The 19,635-nt window shown below is 42.8% G+C and overlaps 1 protein-coding gene across 2 annotated transcripts in view; it reads left to right on the top strand.

Moving 5' to 3' along the window:
- The window catches only part of LOC106584691 (GRAM domain-containing protein 2A), a 102,490-nt gene that overhangs the window by 45,363 nt on the left and 37,492 nt on the right, over positions 1-19,635 (top strand). For both annotated transcript variants that reach the window (XM_014170191.2, XM_014170192.2), the window contains exons 3-4: positions 10,491-10,548; positions 16,488-16,560. In XM_014170191.2, coding sequence (XP_014025666.1) covers positions 10,491-10,548; positions 16,488-16,560 — 131 coding nt within the window. The remainder of the gene's footprint in view (positions 1-10,490; positions 10,549-16,487; positions 16,561-19,635) is intronic.

The raw sequence follows: 19,635 nt of genomic DNA, 5'->3' as shown, positions 1-19,635 counted from the left end.
GTCTCTCTCCCTCTCCCTCTCTCTCTCAATTAAATTCAATTCAATTTAAGGGGCTTTATTGGCATGGGAAACATATGTTTAAATTTGCCAAAGCAAGTGAAATAGATAATAAACAAAAGTGAAATAAACAATACAAAAATGAACAGTAACCATTACACTACACAAAAGAATAAAGACATTTCAAATGTCATATTGTGTCTATATACAGTTGTGGCCAAAAGTTTTGAGAATGTTTCCACAACATTTGCTGCGTCAGTGTCTTTAGATATTTTTGTCAGATGTTACTATGGAATACTGAAGTATAATTAAAAGCATTTCATAAGTGTCAAAGGCATTTATTGACAATTACATGAAGTTGATGCAAAGAGTCAATATTTGCAGTGTTGACCCTTCTTTTTCAAGACCTCTGCAATCCGCCCTGGCATGCTGTCAATTAACTTCTGGGCCACATCCTGACTGATGGCAGCCCATTCTTGCATAATCAATCTTGGAGTTTGTCAGAATTTGTGGGGTTTTGTTTGTCCACCCGCCTCTTGAGGATTGACCACAAGTTCTGGGATTGTGGTCTGGAGAGTTTCCTGGTCATGGACCCAAAATATCTATGTTTTGTTCCTCGTGCCACTTAGTTATCACTTTTTCCTTATGGCAAGGTGCTCCATCATGCTGGAAAAGGCATTGTTCATCACCAAACTGTTCCTGGATGGTTGGGAGAAGTTGCTCTCGGAGGATGTGTTGGTACCATTCTTTATTCATGGCTGTTTTCTTAGGCAAAATTGTGAGTGAGCCCACTCCCTTCGCTGAGAAGCAACCCCACACATGAATGGTCTCAGGATGCTTTACTGTTGGCATTACACAGGACTGATGGTAGCGCTCACCTTGTCTTCTCCGGACAAGCTTTTCCCCGGATGCCCTAAACAATCGGAAAGGGGATTCATCAGAGAAAATGACTTTACCCCAGTCCTCAGCAGTCCAATCCCTGTACCTTTTGCAGAATATCAGTCTGTCCCTGATGTTTTTCCTGGAGAGAAGTGGCTTCTTTGCTGCCCTTCTTGACACCAGGCCATCCTCCAAAAGTCTTCGCCTCACTATGCGTGCAGATGCACTCACACCTGCCTGCTGCCATTCCTGAGCAAGCTCTGTACTGGTGGTGCTCCGATCCCACAGCTGAATCAACTTTAGGAGACGGTCCTGGCGCTTGCTGGACTTTCTTGGACGCCCTGAAGCCTTCTTCACAACAATTGAACCGCTCTCCTTGAAGTTCTTGATGATCCGATATATGGTTGATTTAGGTGCAATCTTACTGGCAGCAATATCCTTGCCTGTGAAGCCCTTTTTGTGCAAAGCAATGATGACGGCACGTGTTTCCTTGCAGTTAACCATGGTTGACAGAGGAAGAACAATGATTCCAAGCACCAGCCTCCTTTTGAAGCTTCCAGTCTGTTATTCGAACTCAATCAGCATGACAGAGTGATCTCCAGCTTTGTCCTCGTCAGCACTCATACGTGTGTTAACGCGAGAATCACTGACATGATGTCAGCTGGTCCTTTTGTGGCAGGGCTGAAATGCAGTGGAAATGTATTTTGGGGATTCAGTTCATTTGCATGGCAAAGAGGGACTTTGCAATTATTCTGATCACACATAACATTCTGGAGTATATGCAAATTGCCAACATACAAACTGAGGCATCAGACTTTGTGAAAATGAATATTTGTGTCATTCTCAAAACTTTTGGCCACGACTGTACAGTGTTGTAACGATAATGAACCTGTTCTCTGATCAAACCATGATGAAATTGATGAAATTGATCAAAAAATACATCATGACTTTTTTGCCCCTTCATCTCTTTCTCCTCCCTCTCTCACCTTCTCTCCTCCCTCTCTCCTCCCTCCTTCTCTCTTCCCTCTCTCCTCTGTCTCTCCTCTCTCCCTGTCTCCTCTCTTCCCTCTCTCCTCTGTCTCTCCTCCCTCTCTCCTCCTCTCTTCCCTCTCTCCTCTGTCTCTCGCTCCTTCTCTCCTCCCTCTCTCCTTCTCTCTTCCCTCTCCTCTCTCGCTCCCTCTCTCCTCCCTTTCTCCTCCTTCTCTCCTCCCTCTCTTCTTCTCTTGCTCCCTCTCTTCTCCCTTTCTCCTCCCTCTCCTCTCTCTCTTTCTCTCCATGTCTTTCTTTCTACCTTTCTCTGTGGCTGGGTGTCTGTTGGTATAATTGGTTGTGTGCGTGAGTGTGTGTGATGAGAGTGTGCCTTAGAGAGGCTGCGTTACACACACACACACATTATGGCTGCACAATTAATCAAATTCACGTCAAAATCGCAATATTGATATGTACAATATCCATATCATAAGAGATATCCATAGCGAAGAGATATCCATATCGAAGAGATATCCACATCGTAAGAGATATCCATATCGTAAGAGATATCCATATCGTAAGAGATATCCATATCGAAAAGACATCCATATCGAAAAGATATCCATATCGTAAGAGATATCTATATCGCCACACAGCTGCGTGTAAAGTCTGTTTAAATAGTATATAGTCTTCTCTCTACTACCTCTTCCAACACACCAAGCCCCGCCCCCTATCACTCAAACAGTACAGTTCCTCCTCCTCTGTTAGTCACTATACATTTAAATGTCTGTTCTGTTAGGTCAAATGTAGTCAATAGATTGTTCCAAACAAGAACGATGCTTGTTTCCACTTTGCTTCTTTAATATACACTGAGTATACCAAACATTAAGAACACCTTCCTAATATTGAGTTGCCCCTCCTCCCCTGTTGTCCTCAGAACAGCCTCAATTCATCAGGTCATGGACTCTACAAGGTGTTGAAAGTGTTCCACAGGGATGCTGGTCCATGTTGACTCCAATGCTTCCCACAGTTGTGTCATGTTGGCTGAATGTCCTTTGGGTGGTGGACCATTCTTGATACACACGGGAAACTGTTGAGTGTGGAAAAACCCAGCAGCGTTGCAGTTCTTGACACAAACAGGTGCTTCTGGCACCTACTACCATACCCCGTTCAAAGGCGCATAAATATTTTGTCTTGCCCATTCATCCTCTGAATGGCACACATATACGATCCATGTGGCGAGTGGCATAGCGGTCTAAGGCACTGCATCTCAGTGCTAGAGGCGTCACTACAGACCCTGGTTTGATTCCAGGCTGTATCACAACTGGCCGGGATTGGGAGCCCTATGGGGCTGTGCACAGTTGGCCCAGCGTCGTCCGGGTTTGGCCGGGGTATGCTGTCATTGTAAATAAGAATTTATAGGGGGTACTGGTACAGAGTCAATGTGGAGGCTATATACAGGGGGGTACTGGTACAGAGTCAATGTGGAGACTATATACAGGGGGTACCGGTACAGAGTCAATGTGGAGGCTATATACAGGGGGTACCAGTACAGAGTCAATGTGGAGGCTATATACAGGGGGGTACTGGTACAGAGTCAATGTGGAGACTATATACAGGGGGTACCGGTACAGTGTCAATGTGGAGGCTATATACAGGGGGGTAACGGTACAGAGTCAATGTGGAGGCTATATACAGGGGGTACCGGTACAGAGTCAATGTGGAGGCTATATACAGGGGGTACGGGTACAGAGTCAATGTGGAGACTATATACAGGGGGGTACCGGTACAGAGTCAATGTGGAGGCTATATACAGGGGGTACCGGTACAGAGTCAGTGTGGAGGCTATATACAGGGGGTACCAGTACAGAGTCAATGTGGAGGCTATATACAGGGGGTACCGGTACAGAGTCAATGTGGAGGCTATATACAGGGGGTACCGGTACAGAGTCAATGTGGAGGCTATATACAGGGGGGTACCAGTACAGAGTCAATGTGCGGGGGGTACCGGTTAGTCGAGGTAATTGAGGTAAAATATACATGTAGGTAGAGTTATTATACTATTCATTTCTAGGATTCCAACAGTTGTTTGTGTCGCACTGCTTTGCTTTATCTTGGCCAGGTTGCAGTTGTAAATGAGAACTTGTTCTCAACTAGCTTACCTGGTTAAATAAAGGTGAAATAAAAAATTAATAGTAAAAATTCTCACTATATCTCCTTCCAAATTCAGTATTTACCTGTCTATTAAACCATATAAAAATACTAAAGGTTGAGTGGAAGAAATAACATTAACTTCCCTAGCTATGTTTCCCCCCTACATTGTCTCGCATTACCCCGACTTCCACGTCTCGTTGTCGCTCGGTTATTTTTCAGAACGGTGGTGAGAAGGCCTAGAAATCGAGGTCACCTCCTGATGCTTCCAACCAGGGATCAGCTGACCTGGAGGTCATCACCACTAAATAAAATATTAGAAAAAGTTTAGTTCTGACACAGATTTTTTTTTATCCCATCAAGGTGGTTGGGAACCACTGGTCTAGCCAGTTAACTAAACCTGTAGTAATTGTGGCCGAAAACCGACCGGGTTCACAGGGCATGTACCCAGGTGCCATGATCCTCCAGGGGGTGCGACTCCAAATGAGGAAAATATTCCTAATGTTTTGTACACTCAGTGTATATGCGTATATAGTGTGGCTCACAGATGGAATACATTACAGATGACTGTGGCGAATGGGAGCTGTTTAATACTCTTGATGTAACATGTCCTTGGTTCAGTTCAGATCAGCTTTCTCTTTTCCCTGAAGGCTGGGAGTGGAGGGAGGTCTGGCAGTCTTGGCACGGCCCACAGTGGTGTCATCATACCTACCCAGCCTTGTGATCCTAGGTTGGCAAAGGAAGGTCAGCTTCTCAGTTAGCACTTTTATCTACGAAAAAAAGATTGCAGTCAGAGTGCAGTATAACTGCAGTACACTGCAGTTATACTGCAATTACTGCGTCCAAAATACCACAGTCAATTGCAGTTACTGCACTTTTACTGCAGTTTGAAAACGGCAGTGATTTTCTTTAAGGGTACCATTAGAGCTAGTCAAAAAGTTGGCTGAAGTTAACTATTATTTTTGCCGCTCAATCATACTAGACCTTAATCAAATGATGAATCCAGCGGCCAAAAGATTGAAGGCTAGTGGTTAGAGTGTTGGACTTGTAACCAAAAGGTTGTGAGATCGAGTCCCCGAGCTGACAAGGTATAAATCTGTCATTAACCCACTGTTCCTAGGCCGTCATTGAAAATAAGAATTTGTTCTTAACTGACTTGCCTAGTTAAATAAAGGTTAAAAAAAGACCGACATTCGGACATTTTTTGAAAGCGCAATGTTTTATTAGAGTCAGTATAGCAATGTAACGTTATTGATCTATCAGTTTCCCTAGGTAATTCCATACTTTTCACACTGACACGGTATAAACAGCTCTACAGACTTCACTGTCATGGTGCACAGTCAGTACCCAACACTATGCTCATCATGTCTTAGCAGGATCAGATGGTGACAGGTGTCCCAGCAGGGTCAGACAGCCAGGGAAGATCAGTCTACAGAGCTCACGTGAATTTTGCAATATATTATAACAATCAGTGAATGGATACAAAGTTCCATCTTGAATTGATGGGTAGACCTACAGTAGCTACAGGACAGCAGTTTAAAGCTACAGTCTGAGATCTGGGAATAATGGTCATTTCAATTATTGAACCATTGATTCAATTCTTGGATAATATAATGTATAAATGTACACCAAGATGATTCTTTGTCATGCCTCATCTGAGGAGGATCAGATGGTGACAGGGGTCTCAGTAGGGTCATGCGGACAGGGAAGACCAGTCTGTGACGGAAATGTTGATACTGGATACTGTTATCTGAAGAAACTGTGTAACCTAGCATTTATAGCGGCTAAGAAATGCATTGCATTTGATTGGAAGGTTGGTCATCCTCCCACAATGTCACAATGGATGTATCACTAGGACAGATTTATTACTAGATTAAGGGTATACTGTGAAACTTTCATAATGTCTGAGTTCCTTATATGGAATACTGTATGACAAAACCAAACTGTATTGGAAACATTTGATTTTTGTTGTTGTCAAGCAGTCTGATTTGTGCCTGTCTCAGTGGATTAATCCTTTGAGGAGGTCACGGTCCAAGAATATGGGGATCATGGCTCAGATCCATAAGGCACATCTCTCTCCAGAATGCGCTCTCTCCTGCCATTTTGTGGGTATTCATTGTTTCTTAACTTCATTGTTTTCTATGTCTATCAATTCCCCATTACAAATATCACCAGTTGTAGTAATTTGCACTGTTTATTTGGTTATGGTCATTTCAGTAAGTTTTCTATCATTTATCGTTCTCGTTGTCGGAGTGGACATGTGTTTTGCAGAACTCACAACCTACAGTATGCTACACTTGTGAGAAACAAGTTTTTGTTTATTGCCTTCCATTTTGTCAATTTATTAATCGTATTTTGTTTGAAACTGTCCTGTCAATGTTGAGTAAGGATGCGCAGCTCATTACGCAGTATGACTAGTCTACCTGCCACCTTAGCTTGTCACTCTGAAGTTCTAACTAACCCAGAACCACAGGAGAATTGATGTTCTAACTAACCCAGAACCACAGGAGAAGCACATATATTTATACCCTCCAACTAGGAGGAGTCACCTCCTTGCATATCTACATAGCCAACACATCTCTGTTGCTAGTCAGGAACTTCATTGGTTCCTCTCACTGGTGTAGTCATGGCCCCGCTTCCTGCTGGAATCTTTGTGGGCATGAAAGTACATGTGTCTAGTAGGAATGTTCCTTCTCACTTCATCTGACCTCAAGCCGAATTCCTCACTCCTCCCTAACCCACGGTTGTCCTACCTTCTCAGTGACTGAAACCAGACTTTTGCCCTTTGCCTCCTTCCATATGATCCATGTGATTTAACAATAACATGTTCGACAGAATGTAAACTCCCTGCATCCCCCATTTTCTCACTCAGTAACTTTCCATGCTCCTAGTTCTTATCCAAGCTCCATTGACCCCAACATATAGTTTGAGTTTGAGTACATTTTTTAATTTTTACAGGGACAGTGCACATTAATCAACATTTAATCAACATTTATTATACATGTAAAGTAATCAATACGTTCTAATATGGTAACATGAATAAGTGTATTTCAAGCTAGAATCCAACAACCTGAACCATAAGATCATTGATGTTCTAACTAACCCCAGAACCACAGGAGAATTGATGTTCTAACTAACCCCAGAACCACAGGAGAATTGATGTTCTAACTAACCCCAGAACCACAAGAGAATTGATGTTCTAACTAACCCCAGAATCACAGGAGAATTGATGTTCTAACTAACCCCAGAATCACAGGAGAATTGATGTTCTAACTAACCCCAGAATCACACGAGAATTGATGTTCTAACTAACCCTAGAACCACAGGAGAATTGATGTTCTAACTAACCCCAGAACCACAAGAGAATTGATGTTCTAACTAACCCCAGAACCACAGGAGAATTGATGTTCTAACTAACCCCAGAACCACAGGAGAATTGATGTTCTAACTAACCCCAGAATCACAGGAGAATTGATGATCTAACTAACCCCAGAACCACAGGAGAATTGATGTTCTAACTAACCCCAGAACCACAGGAGAATTGATGTTCTAACTAACCCCAGAATCACAGGAGAATTGATGTTCTAACTAACCCCAGAACCACAAGAGAATTGATGTTCTAACTAACCCCAGAACCACAGGAGAATTGATGTTCTAACTAACCCCAGAACCACAAGAGAATTGATGTTCTAACTAACCCCAGAATCACAGGAGAATTGATGTTCTAACTAACCCCAGAACCACAGGAGAATTGATGTTCTAACTAACCCCAGAACCACAGGATAATTGATGTTCTAACTAACCCCAGAACCACAGGATAATTGATGTTCTAACTAACCCCAGAACCACAAGAGAATTGATGTTCTAACTAACCCCAGAATCACAGGAGAATTGATGTTCTAACCCCAGAACCACAGGAGAATTGATGTTCTAACTAACCCCAGAACCACAGGAGAATTGATGTTCTAACTAACCCCAGAACCACAGGAGAATTGATGTTCTAACTAACCCCAGAACCACAGGAGAATTGATGTTCTAACTAACCCCAGAATCACAGGAGAATTGATGTTCTAACTAACCCCAGAATCACAGGAGAATTGATGTTCTAACTAACCCCAGAACCACAGGAGAATTGAATACCCGGAGAGACTGATAGTGACCTATCAGTGAAAACCGGTCACAGCCGGTCTGAAGACTTGAATGTCCCTCATTGGCCACCGAATGGATTGCTGTCTTACCTACAGTGCATTCTGAAAGTATTCAGACCCCTCCCCCTTTTCTACATTTTTTTTACATTAAAATGGATTAAATAAATAAAAATCCTCATCAATCTACACAATACCCCATAATGACAAAGCAGAAACAGGTTTTTAGAAAAAACAACAGAAATACCTTATTTGCATAAGTATTCAGGCCCTTTGCTATGAGACCGAAATTGAGCTCAGGTGCATCCTGTTTCCATTGATCATCCTTGATGTTTCTACAACTTGATTGGAGTCCACCTGTGGTAAATTCAATTGATTGGACATGATTTGGAAAGGCACACACCTGTCTATATAAGGTCCCACATTGGACAGTGCATGTCAGAGGAAAAACCAAGCCATGAGGTCGAAAGAATTGTCCGTAGAGCTCCGAGACAGGATTGTGTCGAGGCACAGATCTGAAGGGTACCAAAAAATGTCTGCAGCATTGAATGTCCCCAAGAACACAGTGGTCTCCATCATTCTTAAATGGAAGAGGTTTGGAACCACCAAGACTCTTCCTAGAGCTGGCCGCCCAGCCAAACTGAGCAATGGTCACTCTGACAGAGCTCCAGAGTTGCTCTGTGGAGATGGGAGAACCTTCCAGAAGGACAACCATCTCTATAGCACTCCACCAATCAGGCCTTAATTGTAGAGGGGCCAGATGGAAACCACTCCTCAGTAAAAGGCACATGACAGCCCGCTTGGAGTTTGCCAAAAGGCACCTAAAGACTCTCAGACCATGAGAAACAAGATTCTCTGGTCTGATGAAACCAAGATTGAACGGTTTGGCCTGAATGCCAAGCGTCACGTCTGGAGGAAACCTGGCACCATCCATACGGTGAAGCATGGTGGTGGCAGAATCATGCTGTGGGGGGGATGTTTTTCAGCAGCAGGGACTGGGAGACTAGTCAGGATCGAGGGAAAAATGAACAGTGCAAAGTACAGAGAGATCCTTGATGAAAACCTGCCCCAGAGCGCTCAGGACGTCAGACTGGGGTGAATGTTCACCTTCCAACAGGACAACAATCCTGAGCACACAGCCAAGACAACGCAGGAGTGGCTTCGGGACAAGTCTCTGAATGTCCTTGAGGGGCCCAGCCAGAGCCCGGACTTGAACCCGATGGAACATCTCTGGAGAGACATGAAAATAGCTGTGCATCAACGCTCCCCATCCAACATGACAGATCTTGAGAGGATCTGCAGAGAAGAATGGGAGAAACTCCCCAAATACAGGTGTGCCAAGCTTGTAGCGTCATACCCAAGAAGACTCGAGGCTGTAATCGCTGCCAAAGGTGCTTCAACAAAGTACTGAGTAAAGGGTCTGAATACTTATGTAAATGTGATATTTAAGTTTTTGATTTTTAATACATTTGCAAACATTTCGAAAAACCTGTTTTTGCTTTGTCATTATGGGGTATTGTGTGTATTGTGTGTAGATTGATGAGGGGAAAAAACAATTTAATACATTTTAGAAAAGGCTGTAACGTAACAAAATGTGGAAAAAGTAAAGGCGTCTGAACCAATATGTCATTGTTTGTAAGTTGGGTGATCTATTCTTTTAACAGACTTGTCATTATATGAACAGGTACAGTCAGGTTCTAGAATTTCACCAGTTCTGGTTCTATGATGCTTTGTATGTACAGTATAATACAGAATGCCAGGCTTGGGCCGGGAATAGGAAGTAGTCTCTTTAACAGACAGGCGTATGGGACTGCTAAACTATAAGAGTTCCTTGGGGATATTAGAGTGGGCCTACTTTGGGCTCTAGTGGTCTTAGTTCAGCATCAATCACTTTAGTTGTGCGAGTGCCAGCGAGAGAGAGACAGACAGAGAGAGAGAGAGAGAGAGAGAGAGACAGAGAGAGACAGAGAGAGAGACAGAGAGAGAGAGAAAGAGAGACAGAGAGAGAGAGAGAGACAGACAGAGAGACAGAGAGAGAGGCAGGGAGAGAGAATAAGACTGGGCTTGTGTGTGCCACTCTAATCTAAGAGTCATATGTTCATCATTACAGCAGTTTAACAGTACATGGTATTGTAATCCTATATGAAGAATAAATTGACGCTACAAACGAATCATCAGCACAGTTTTTCCTCTGTATTGGATGTGCTCTATCTCGCTAACTTGACTGCTGACATGCACAGGATTGTACTAACAGTGGACTAATGATGGTGACAAACCATAGAAACAGTGTCACCATTCCTCACCTTTTCTGTTTCTCTGCCCTGTCTCTCCTCTGTCCCTCCTCTACAGGCTGCAACTGATTGATGACCTGACGTATGAAGATGTCAAGAAATGCTACAGGGGCTCGGTGAGTCGTTTTTACTGTGTCCAGATTCTACTGTTTTGTTATAGTGTTTCCACCCACTGGAATGTTGCATCGGTTCCCTGGGAAACATGAAGTAATGATGAATGAATGTTACGTCGGTTCCCTGGGAAACATGAAGTAATGATGTATGAATGTTACGTCGGTTCCCTGGGAAACATGAAGTAATGATGAATGAATGTCACATCGGTTCCCTGGGAAACATGAAGTAATGATGAATGAATGTTACGTCGGTTCCCTGGGAAACATGAAGTAATGATGAATGAATGTTACGTCGGTTCCCTGGGAAACATGAAGTAATGATGTATGAATGTTACGTCGGTTCCCTGGGAAACATGAAGTAATGATGAATGAATGTCACATCGGTTCCCTGGGAAACATGAAGTAATGATGAATGAATGTTACATCGGTTCCCTGGGAAACATGAAGTAATGATGAATGAATGTTACGTCGGTTCCCTGGGAAACATGAAGTAATGATGAATGAATGTTACGTCGGTTCCCTGGGAAACATGAAGTAATGATGTATGAATGTTACGTCGGTTCCCTGGGAAACATGAAGTAATGATGTATGAATGTTACATCGGTTCCCTGGGAAACATGAAGTAATGATGAATGAATGTTACATCGGTTCCCTGGGAAACATGAAGTAATGATGTATGAATGTTACATCGGTTCCCTGGGAAACATGAAGTAATGATGTATGAATGTTACATCGGTTCCCTGGGAAACATGAAGTAATGATGTATGAATGTTACGTCGGTTCCCTGGGAAACATGAAGTAATGATGTATGAATGTTACATCGGTTCCCTGGGAAACATGAAGTAATGATGAATGAATGTTACGTCGGTTCCCTGGGAAACATGAAGTAATGATGAATGAATGTTACATCGGTTCCCTGGGAAACATGAAGTAATGATGAATGAATGTTACATCGGTTCCCTGGGAAACATGAAGTAATGATGAATGAATGTTACGTCGGTTCCCTGGGAAACATGAATTAATGATGAATGAATGTTACATCGGTTCCCTGGGAAACATGAAGTAATGATGTATGAATGTTACATCGGTTCCCTGGGAAACATGAAGTAATGATGAATGAATGTTACGTCGGTTCCCTGGGAAACATGAAGTAATGATGAATGAATGTTACATCGGTTCCCTGGGAAACATGAAGTAATGATGAATGAATGTTACATCGGTTCCCTGGGAAACATGAAGTAATGATGAATGAATGTTACGTCAGTTCCCTGGGAAACATGAAGTAATGATGAATGAATGTTACGTCGGTTCCCTGGGAAACATGAAGTAATGATGAATGAATGTTACGTCGGTTCCCTGGGAAACATGAAGTAATGATGAATGAATGTTACGTCGGTTCCCTGGGAAACATGAAGTAATGATGAATGAATGTTACGTCGGTTCCCTGGGAAACATGAAGTAATGATGAATGAATGTTACGTCGGTTCCCTGGGAAACATGAAGTAATGATGAATGAATGTTACATCGGTTCCCTGGGAAACATGAAGTAATGATGAATGAATGTTACGTCGGTTCCCTGGGAAACATGAAGTAATGATGTATGAATGTTACGTCGGTTCCCTGGGAAACATGAAGTAATGATGTATGAATGTTACATCGGTTCCCTGGGAAACATGAAGTAATGATGAATGAATGTTACATCGGTTCCCTGGGAAACATGAAGTAATGATGTATGAATGTTACATCGGTTCCCTGGGAAACATGAAGTAATGATGAATGAATGTTACGTCGGTTCCCTGGGAAACATGAAGTAATGATGTATGAATGTTACATCGGTTCCCTGGGAAACATGAAGTAATGATGAATGAATGTTATGTCGGTTCCCTGGGAAACATGAAGTAATGATGAATGAATGTTACATCGGTTCCCTGGGAAACATGAAGTAATGATGTATGAATGTTACGTCGGTTCCCTGGGAAACATGAAGTAATGATGAATGAATGTTACGTCGGTTCCCTGGGAAACATGAAGTAATGAGGCATGAATGTTACATCGGTTCCCGGGGAAACATGAATTAATGATGAATGAATGTTACATCGGTTCCCTGGGAAACATGAAGTAATGATGAATGAATGTTACATCGGTTCCCTGGGAAACATGAAGTAATGATGAGTGAATGTTACATCGGTTCCCTGGGAAACATGAAGTAATGATGAATGAATGTTACATCGGTTCTCTGAGAAACATGAAGTAATGAGGCATGAAGTGGTACTTGAAATGTCACACTGAAATACTGTCTTTACACGGTTGTAGATACGACATGGTATTTTGTCATATCAATGGATTGAGTCCAAGTTATTTAACATGGTTACAGTAAATTCAGCAGTCCACAGAATATTGTATGCAGGTCATATAGGTATGCGTTTTAGGATGTTTATTATTATGTGAGGTTCTCTAGTCAAAGCTTCACCTACCGACACAGAGTCAACAGTAAGTGACAACTTGAGCTCTGAATGGATCACATCATATGACTTATGACTTAAATAGCCTTCTACCAGACAAATACCCACGCACAAACACGCACGCGCACACACACACACACACACACACACACACACACACACACACACACACACACACACACACACACACACACACACACACACACACACACACACACAGTACAAGTCAAAATTTTGGACACACTTACTCATTCAACAGGTTTTTCTTTATTTTTACAATTTTTCTATATTATAGAATATTAGTGAAGACATCAAAACTATGACATAACACATATGGAATCATGTAGTAACCAAAAAAGTGTTTAACATATCTAAATATATTTTATATTTGAGATTCTTCAAAGTAGCCAGCCTTTGTCTTAATGACATTCTCTCAACCAGCTTCACCTGGAATGCTTTTCCAACAGTATTGAAGGAGTTCCCACATTTTCTGAGCACTTATTGGCTGCTTTTCTTTCACTCTGTGGTCCAATTCATCCCAAACCATCTCAATTGGGTTGAGGTTGTGTGATTGTTGAGGCCAGGTCATCTGATGCAGCACTCTCCTTCTTGGTCAAATAGCCCTTACACAGCCTGGAGGTGTGTTTTGGGTCATTGACCTGTTGAAAAGCAAATTATAGTCCCACTAAGTGCAAACCAGATGGGATGGCGTATCACTGCAGAATGCTGTGGTAGCCATGCTGGTTAAGTGTGCCTTGAATTCTAAATAAATCACTGACAGTGTCACCAGCAAAGCACCCCCACACCATCACAACTCCTCCTCCATGTTTCATGGTGGGAACCACACATGCGGAGATCATCCGTTCACCTACTCTGTGTCTCACAAAGACACGGCGGTTGGAACCAAAAAACTCAAATTTGGACTCATCAGACCAAAGGACATATTTCCACGAGTCTTGCTCTTGTTTCTTGGCCCAAGCAAGTCTCTTCTTCTTATTGGTGTCCTTTAGTAGTGGTTTATTTGTAGCAACTCGGCCATGAAGGCCTGATTCACACAGTCTCCTCTGAACAGCTGATGTTGAGATGTCTGTTACTTGAACTCTGTGAGTTGCAATCTGAGGTGCAGTTAATTACTGATTTCTGAGGCTGGTAAGTCTAATGAACATGTCCTCTGCAGCAGAGGTAATTCTGGGTCTTCCTTTCCTGTGGCGGTCCTCATGAGAGACAGTTTCATCATAGCGCTTGATGGTTTTTGCGACTGCACTTGCGACCGTATTGACTGACCTTCATGTCTTAAAGTAATGATGGACTGTCATTTCTCTTTGCTTATGTGAGCTGTTCTTGCCATAATATGGACTTGGTCTTTTATCAAATAGGGCTATCTTCTGTATACCACCCCTACCATGTCACAACACAACTGATTGGCTCAAACACATTAAGAAGGAAAGAAATTCCACAAATTAACTTTTAACAAGGCACACCTGTTAATTGAAATGCATTCCAGGTGAATACTTCATGAAGCTGGTTGAGAGAATACCAAGAGTGTGCAAAGCTGTCATCAAAGCAAAGGGTGGCGACTTTGAAGAATCTCAAATATAAAATATATTATAGATTTGTTTAACATTTTTTTGGTTACTACATGATTCCATATGTGTTATTTCATAGTTTTGATGTCTTTGCTATTATTCTACAATGTAGAAAATAGTAAAAATAAAGAAAAACCCTTGAATGAGTACAGTACCAGTCAAACTTTTGACTTGTACTGTACGTACACACACACACACACACACACACACACACACACACACACACACACACACACACACACACACACACACACACACACACACACACACACACCATATATGACTTATGATTTAAATAGCCTTCTCACAGTCTTATACCACACAACCACACACATACACGCACACACGCACGTACACACATGCACACACACGCACACACAGGGCTATTTATCACATGGAAATCACCCACAGACGTTTCCAGCAAAGGAGTTACTATTTCTGTCTAGCCTCCATTATAACCAAGGCTGAGTGCCTAGCCACAGAGTTTCTTAACCCAGAAGCGCACCATCGCAAGACTTCCTGAAACGCTTGCGAAATAGACCAAGCAGACCAGGCCAGAGTTTGGTGTTTGAGAAATCAATGAGAGAAGTGAAAAATTATTCTTTCGTTGTTCATTTGTTCGAAATCTAAAGGCCCAACCTAGATCCGAACCAAAATGTCTGAAGTAGAACATGTTATTACTACAACCTCGTGAAAGTGACAACCTGAAACGTTTTCATTTTTTAGTAAAAAAAAACCAACAACTTTATATGGAAAGATGCCTTTGATTTAACGGCCTTCACATGCACAGTTCTGCACGAGATGACCGTTAGCCCCGATGACGTGTTTCTACTCATGAGCTCAGCTAGCCAACGCCGCCATGACATCGCCGACAAGTGTGATCTGGAATTTCTATTGGAGAAGTCGTTTTAACCTATCTTCATTTCATACTGTACTGTCTTTGCTCTAGCCTCAATTATAACCCAGGCTGAGACACAGAGGGGAAGGGATTGTCTGTCACACCACTACAGAGAAGGGAAGGGAGCACTGTTAGATGTTACACAGGAAGAGATCAGGTCACAACACAGTGTGACACAGGAAGTATGTCTGAGTTGGAACACAACACAGTGTGACACAGGAAGTATGTCTGAGTTAGAACACAACACAGTGTGACACAGGAAGTATGTCTGAGTTAGAACACAACACAGTGTGACACAGGAAGTATGTCTGAGTTAGAACACAACACAGTGTGACACAGGAAGTATGTCTGAGTTAGAACACAACACAGTGTGACACAGGAAGTGTGTCTGAGTTAGAACACAACACAGTGTGACACAGGAAGTGTGTCTGAGTTGGAACACAACACAGTGTGACACAGGAAGTGTGTCTGAGTTGGAACACAACACAGTGTGACACAGGAAGTGTGTCTGAGTTAGAACATAACACAGTGTGACACAGGAAGTGTGTCTGAGTTGGAACACAACACAGTGTGACACAGGAAGTATGTCTGAGTTGGAACACAACACAGTGTGACACAGGAAGTGTGTCTGAGTTGGAACACAACACAGTGTGACACAGGAAGTGTGTCTGAGTTGGAACACAACACAGTGTGACACAGGAAATGTGTCTGAGTTAGAACACAACACAGTGTGACACAGGAAGTGTGTCTGAGTTGGAACACAACACAGTGTGACACAGGAAGTGTGTCTGAGTTGGAACACAACACAGTGTGACAGGATTCTTTTTGGGAGAAGTAAAACAGTGAGTGGACATTTTCTGAAAGGAACCTCACCCACCTCTCCTGTCTCACCCTATCTCACCCCTGTCTCCCCCTCCCCCATCTTACCCTGTCTCACCCCCGTCTCCTCCATCGTACACCCTGTCCCCCCGTCTTACCCATGTCTCCCCCTAACAGACCGTCAGCAAGTACAACTCCCAGTACCACAAGCTGTTCCAGAGCGTCCCCAAGGAGGAGATCCTTATGAAAGGTAGGTCAGGGAGACTATCTATTCCTCCTACACTGATCCAATATCCAATACTACTGTATGTCTATGATGCAACTAGCTCTCACAGTCTCATGTCAGAATTAGACGTTCATCCGTGTTTCTCAAACGTCACATTTTGAAATGTCTTGTTACTGTACATGTCTGTATCGTTCAAGGTTAAGTTTAGGCATTCATTCTGAATTCTTAAGGTTAGGCATTAACTCAGAATAGTTAAGGTAAGGGTTAAGGTTTGGGATAGGCCTATCCACCGTCCCCGTACACAAAACCCTAGCAAAACCAAAGCCTACTTAAAGGTAACGGCGCTCACTGTTTCCCCTAGTGGCCGGTTTCCACATCATCTCCCGACGTCCTCAGACATGGATGGACGTTGAATACTGACTTGTATCACAGGTGACTTGGCTGCCCGTGGTCTAGTGGTAACACACCCGGTTTAGAAAGGTCACCCCTCTCCCCACCACTGACGACCGGGGGTTCAATTCCCAGCTCCAACCCTTCAATCTGTTTCTCCCACCTATCTGTATCACCTCTGTCATGTCATACCTATTTCAAAATATATTAGAAATAAGTTATGCATGGCATTTTCAGTGATTTGTTCATTTAATTTTACCAAAATAATGTAAATCCATCTTAATATGTTGCTCAAAATGTAAGTACCTGTATCTTTCATTAAGGTTAACAAAAGAGAGACAATAGAGGGATTGAACTCATTGGAGTTCTTTGGTTTTAATCTCCTTGCATTTCCTATCTTGCCACGTGACTCTGTTTTTAGAGGATTGTGGGTAATTCAAAAATGTTTAGACTTCATGATTCTTTCACACAATATTGTATACATGTTTGAAGAAGGAAAAGTATATTTCTATATTAGTATTAGGCAGCGTGTCGTTCCATGAGGTGTAATGGATCGTGATAAACAGCTATCAAAACCGTCAGGCAAATTGACGTTCAATGAGCACAGCACCAATTCCCACATTTATGATTGTCAGTGGAGAGTGCAAAGTCCTAATTTCTTGCAGGTCAACATCCAGTTACTGCTGGCACTTTGAACACGGCTTGACAATGCCTGCCAAAACGGTATAGAATGGCAAATTATCAAATACATAACAATGTTAAACATTAAGACACCAGACAAAGGGATGTAATTCTGCATTAGACAGGATTCAAAATCATCATAATGATGTTTAGAAGCTTTTAGAGAGAGGAAACAACACTAAAAGAGAAGGTATATAATTCTGCACTAGACAGGACTCAAAAAAACAAAATAGTGTTTTCAAACTTTTCTGCTAATGTTCCGAGTCCACTTGAGTAAGTGGTCTTACATATTTCCAAACATCTCAGGAGGATGTGTTTCAATAATAAGTTAAGGTTTTCGTCTCCTTCAAGTTGGTGGCAGCTCAGTTGCCATTCGTTTTGGGTGTTACAAAGCACTCCATTTTAACAGTGTACTGTCTATGATCCAATATCCACTCCAATGTGCAGAGGTTGATTGTACAGTACACTAAGTTAGGTCCTGTATAGCTACAATACAATGACTGAGATGTATTCATCTTTAATTGCAACACTTTCATTTATGTGATATGGACATTAAAAAGGTAGGCTACAAATCAATTTGGACTTATGTGACTTGAACCTGACTCAATCAATTCCCTTTTTCATTTCAAATCACTTTCAGGAGTCTGTTGGGAGCAGGAGGCATCACAGTGTTCTTGGCTTCACAGCGTTCAGGCTCCTCAGTATTCAGGCTCCTCAGTGTTCAGGCTCCTCAGTATTCAGGCTCCTCAGTGTTCAGGCTCCTCGGTGTTCAGGCTCCTCAGTGTTCAGGCTCCTCAGTGTTCAGGCTTCACAGCTTTCAGGCTTCAGTGTTCAGGCTTCACTGCGTTCAGGCTTCACAACGTTCAGGCTTCAGCGTAGGCTTGGGCTTGGGCGAAATACCGTTTATACCGCATACCATGGTATTTCGAAAGGCACTATATACTGTATATATTAGGTTATTTCAGCCACACCCGTTGCTGACAGGTGTATAAAATCGAGCACACAGCCATGCAATCTCCATAGACAAACCTTGTCAGTAGAAGGACCCGTACTGAAGAGCTCAGTGACTTTCAACGTGGCACCTTCATAGGATGCCACCTTTCCAACAAGTCAGGTCGTCAAATTTCTGCTCTGCTAGAGCTGCCCCGGTCAACTGTAAGTGGTGTTATTGTGAAGTGGAAACGTCTAGGAGCAACTACGGCTCAGCCGCGAAGTGGTAGGCCACACAAGCTCACAGAACGGCACCGCCGAGTGCTGAAGAGCGTAGCGCGTACAAATCATCTGTCCTTGGTTGCAACACTCAGTACCTAGTTCCAAACTGCCTCTGGAAGCAATGTCAGCATAAGAACTGTTCGTCGGGAGCTTCATGAAATGGGTTTCCATGGCCGAGCAGTCGCACACAAGCCTAAGATCACCATGCGCAATGCCAAGTGTCGGCTGGAGTGGTGTAAAGCTCACCACCATTGGACTCTGGAGCTTTGAAAACGAGATCTCTGAAGTGATGAATCACGCTTCACAATCTGTCAGTCTCCCTCCATCTTCCTTAATCCCTCTTTAATTATATCTCTCTTTCTAATTTGTTACCACCCTCCTGGTCCATGTTGACTCCAATGCTTCCCACAGTTGTGTCAAGTTAGCTGGATGTCCTTTGGGTGGTGGACCATTCTTGATACACACGGGAAACTGTTGAGAGTGAAAAACCCAGCAGCGGTGCAGTTCTTGACACAAACCGGTGTGCCTGGCATCTACTACCATACCCTGTTCAAAGGCACTGAAATATGTTGTATTGCCCATTCACCCTCTGAATGGCACACATACACAATCCATCTCTCAATTATCTCAAGGCTTTAAAATCCATCTTTAACCCGTCTCCTTCCCTGATTTGAAGTGTATTTAACAGGTGACTTCAATAAGGGATCATAGCTTTCACCTGGATTCACCGGGTCAATCTGTCATGTGAAGACACACAGCTAGTCCCGAGGCTAGTCTCCAGCTCTGTGCATCCTCCCTCTGGTGTGTTGAATGAAA

The sequence above is a fragment of the Salmo salar genome, chromosome ssa23, assembly GCF_905237065.1.
Source record: "Salmo salar chromosome ssa23, Ssal_v3.1, whole genome shotgun sequence".
Taxonomy (NCBI): Eukaryota; Metazoa; Chordata; class Actinopteri; order Salmoniformes; family Salmonidae; genus Salmo; species Salmo salar.
Note: the sequence above shows the minus strand (reverse complement) of the source record. Positions and strands in the feature narration are given on the sequence as shown.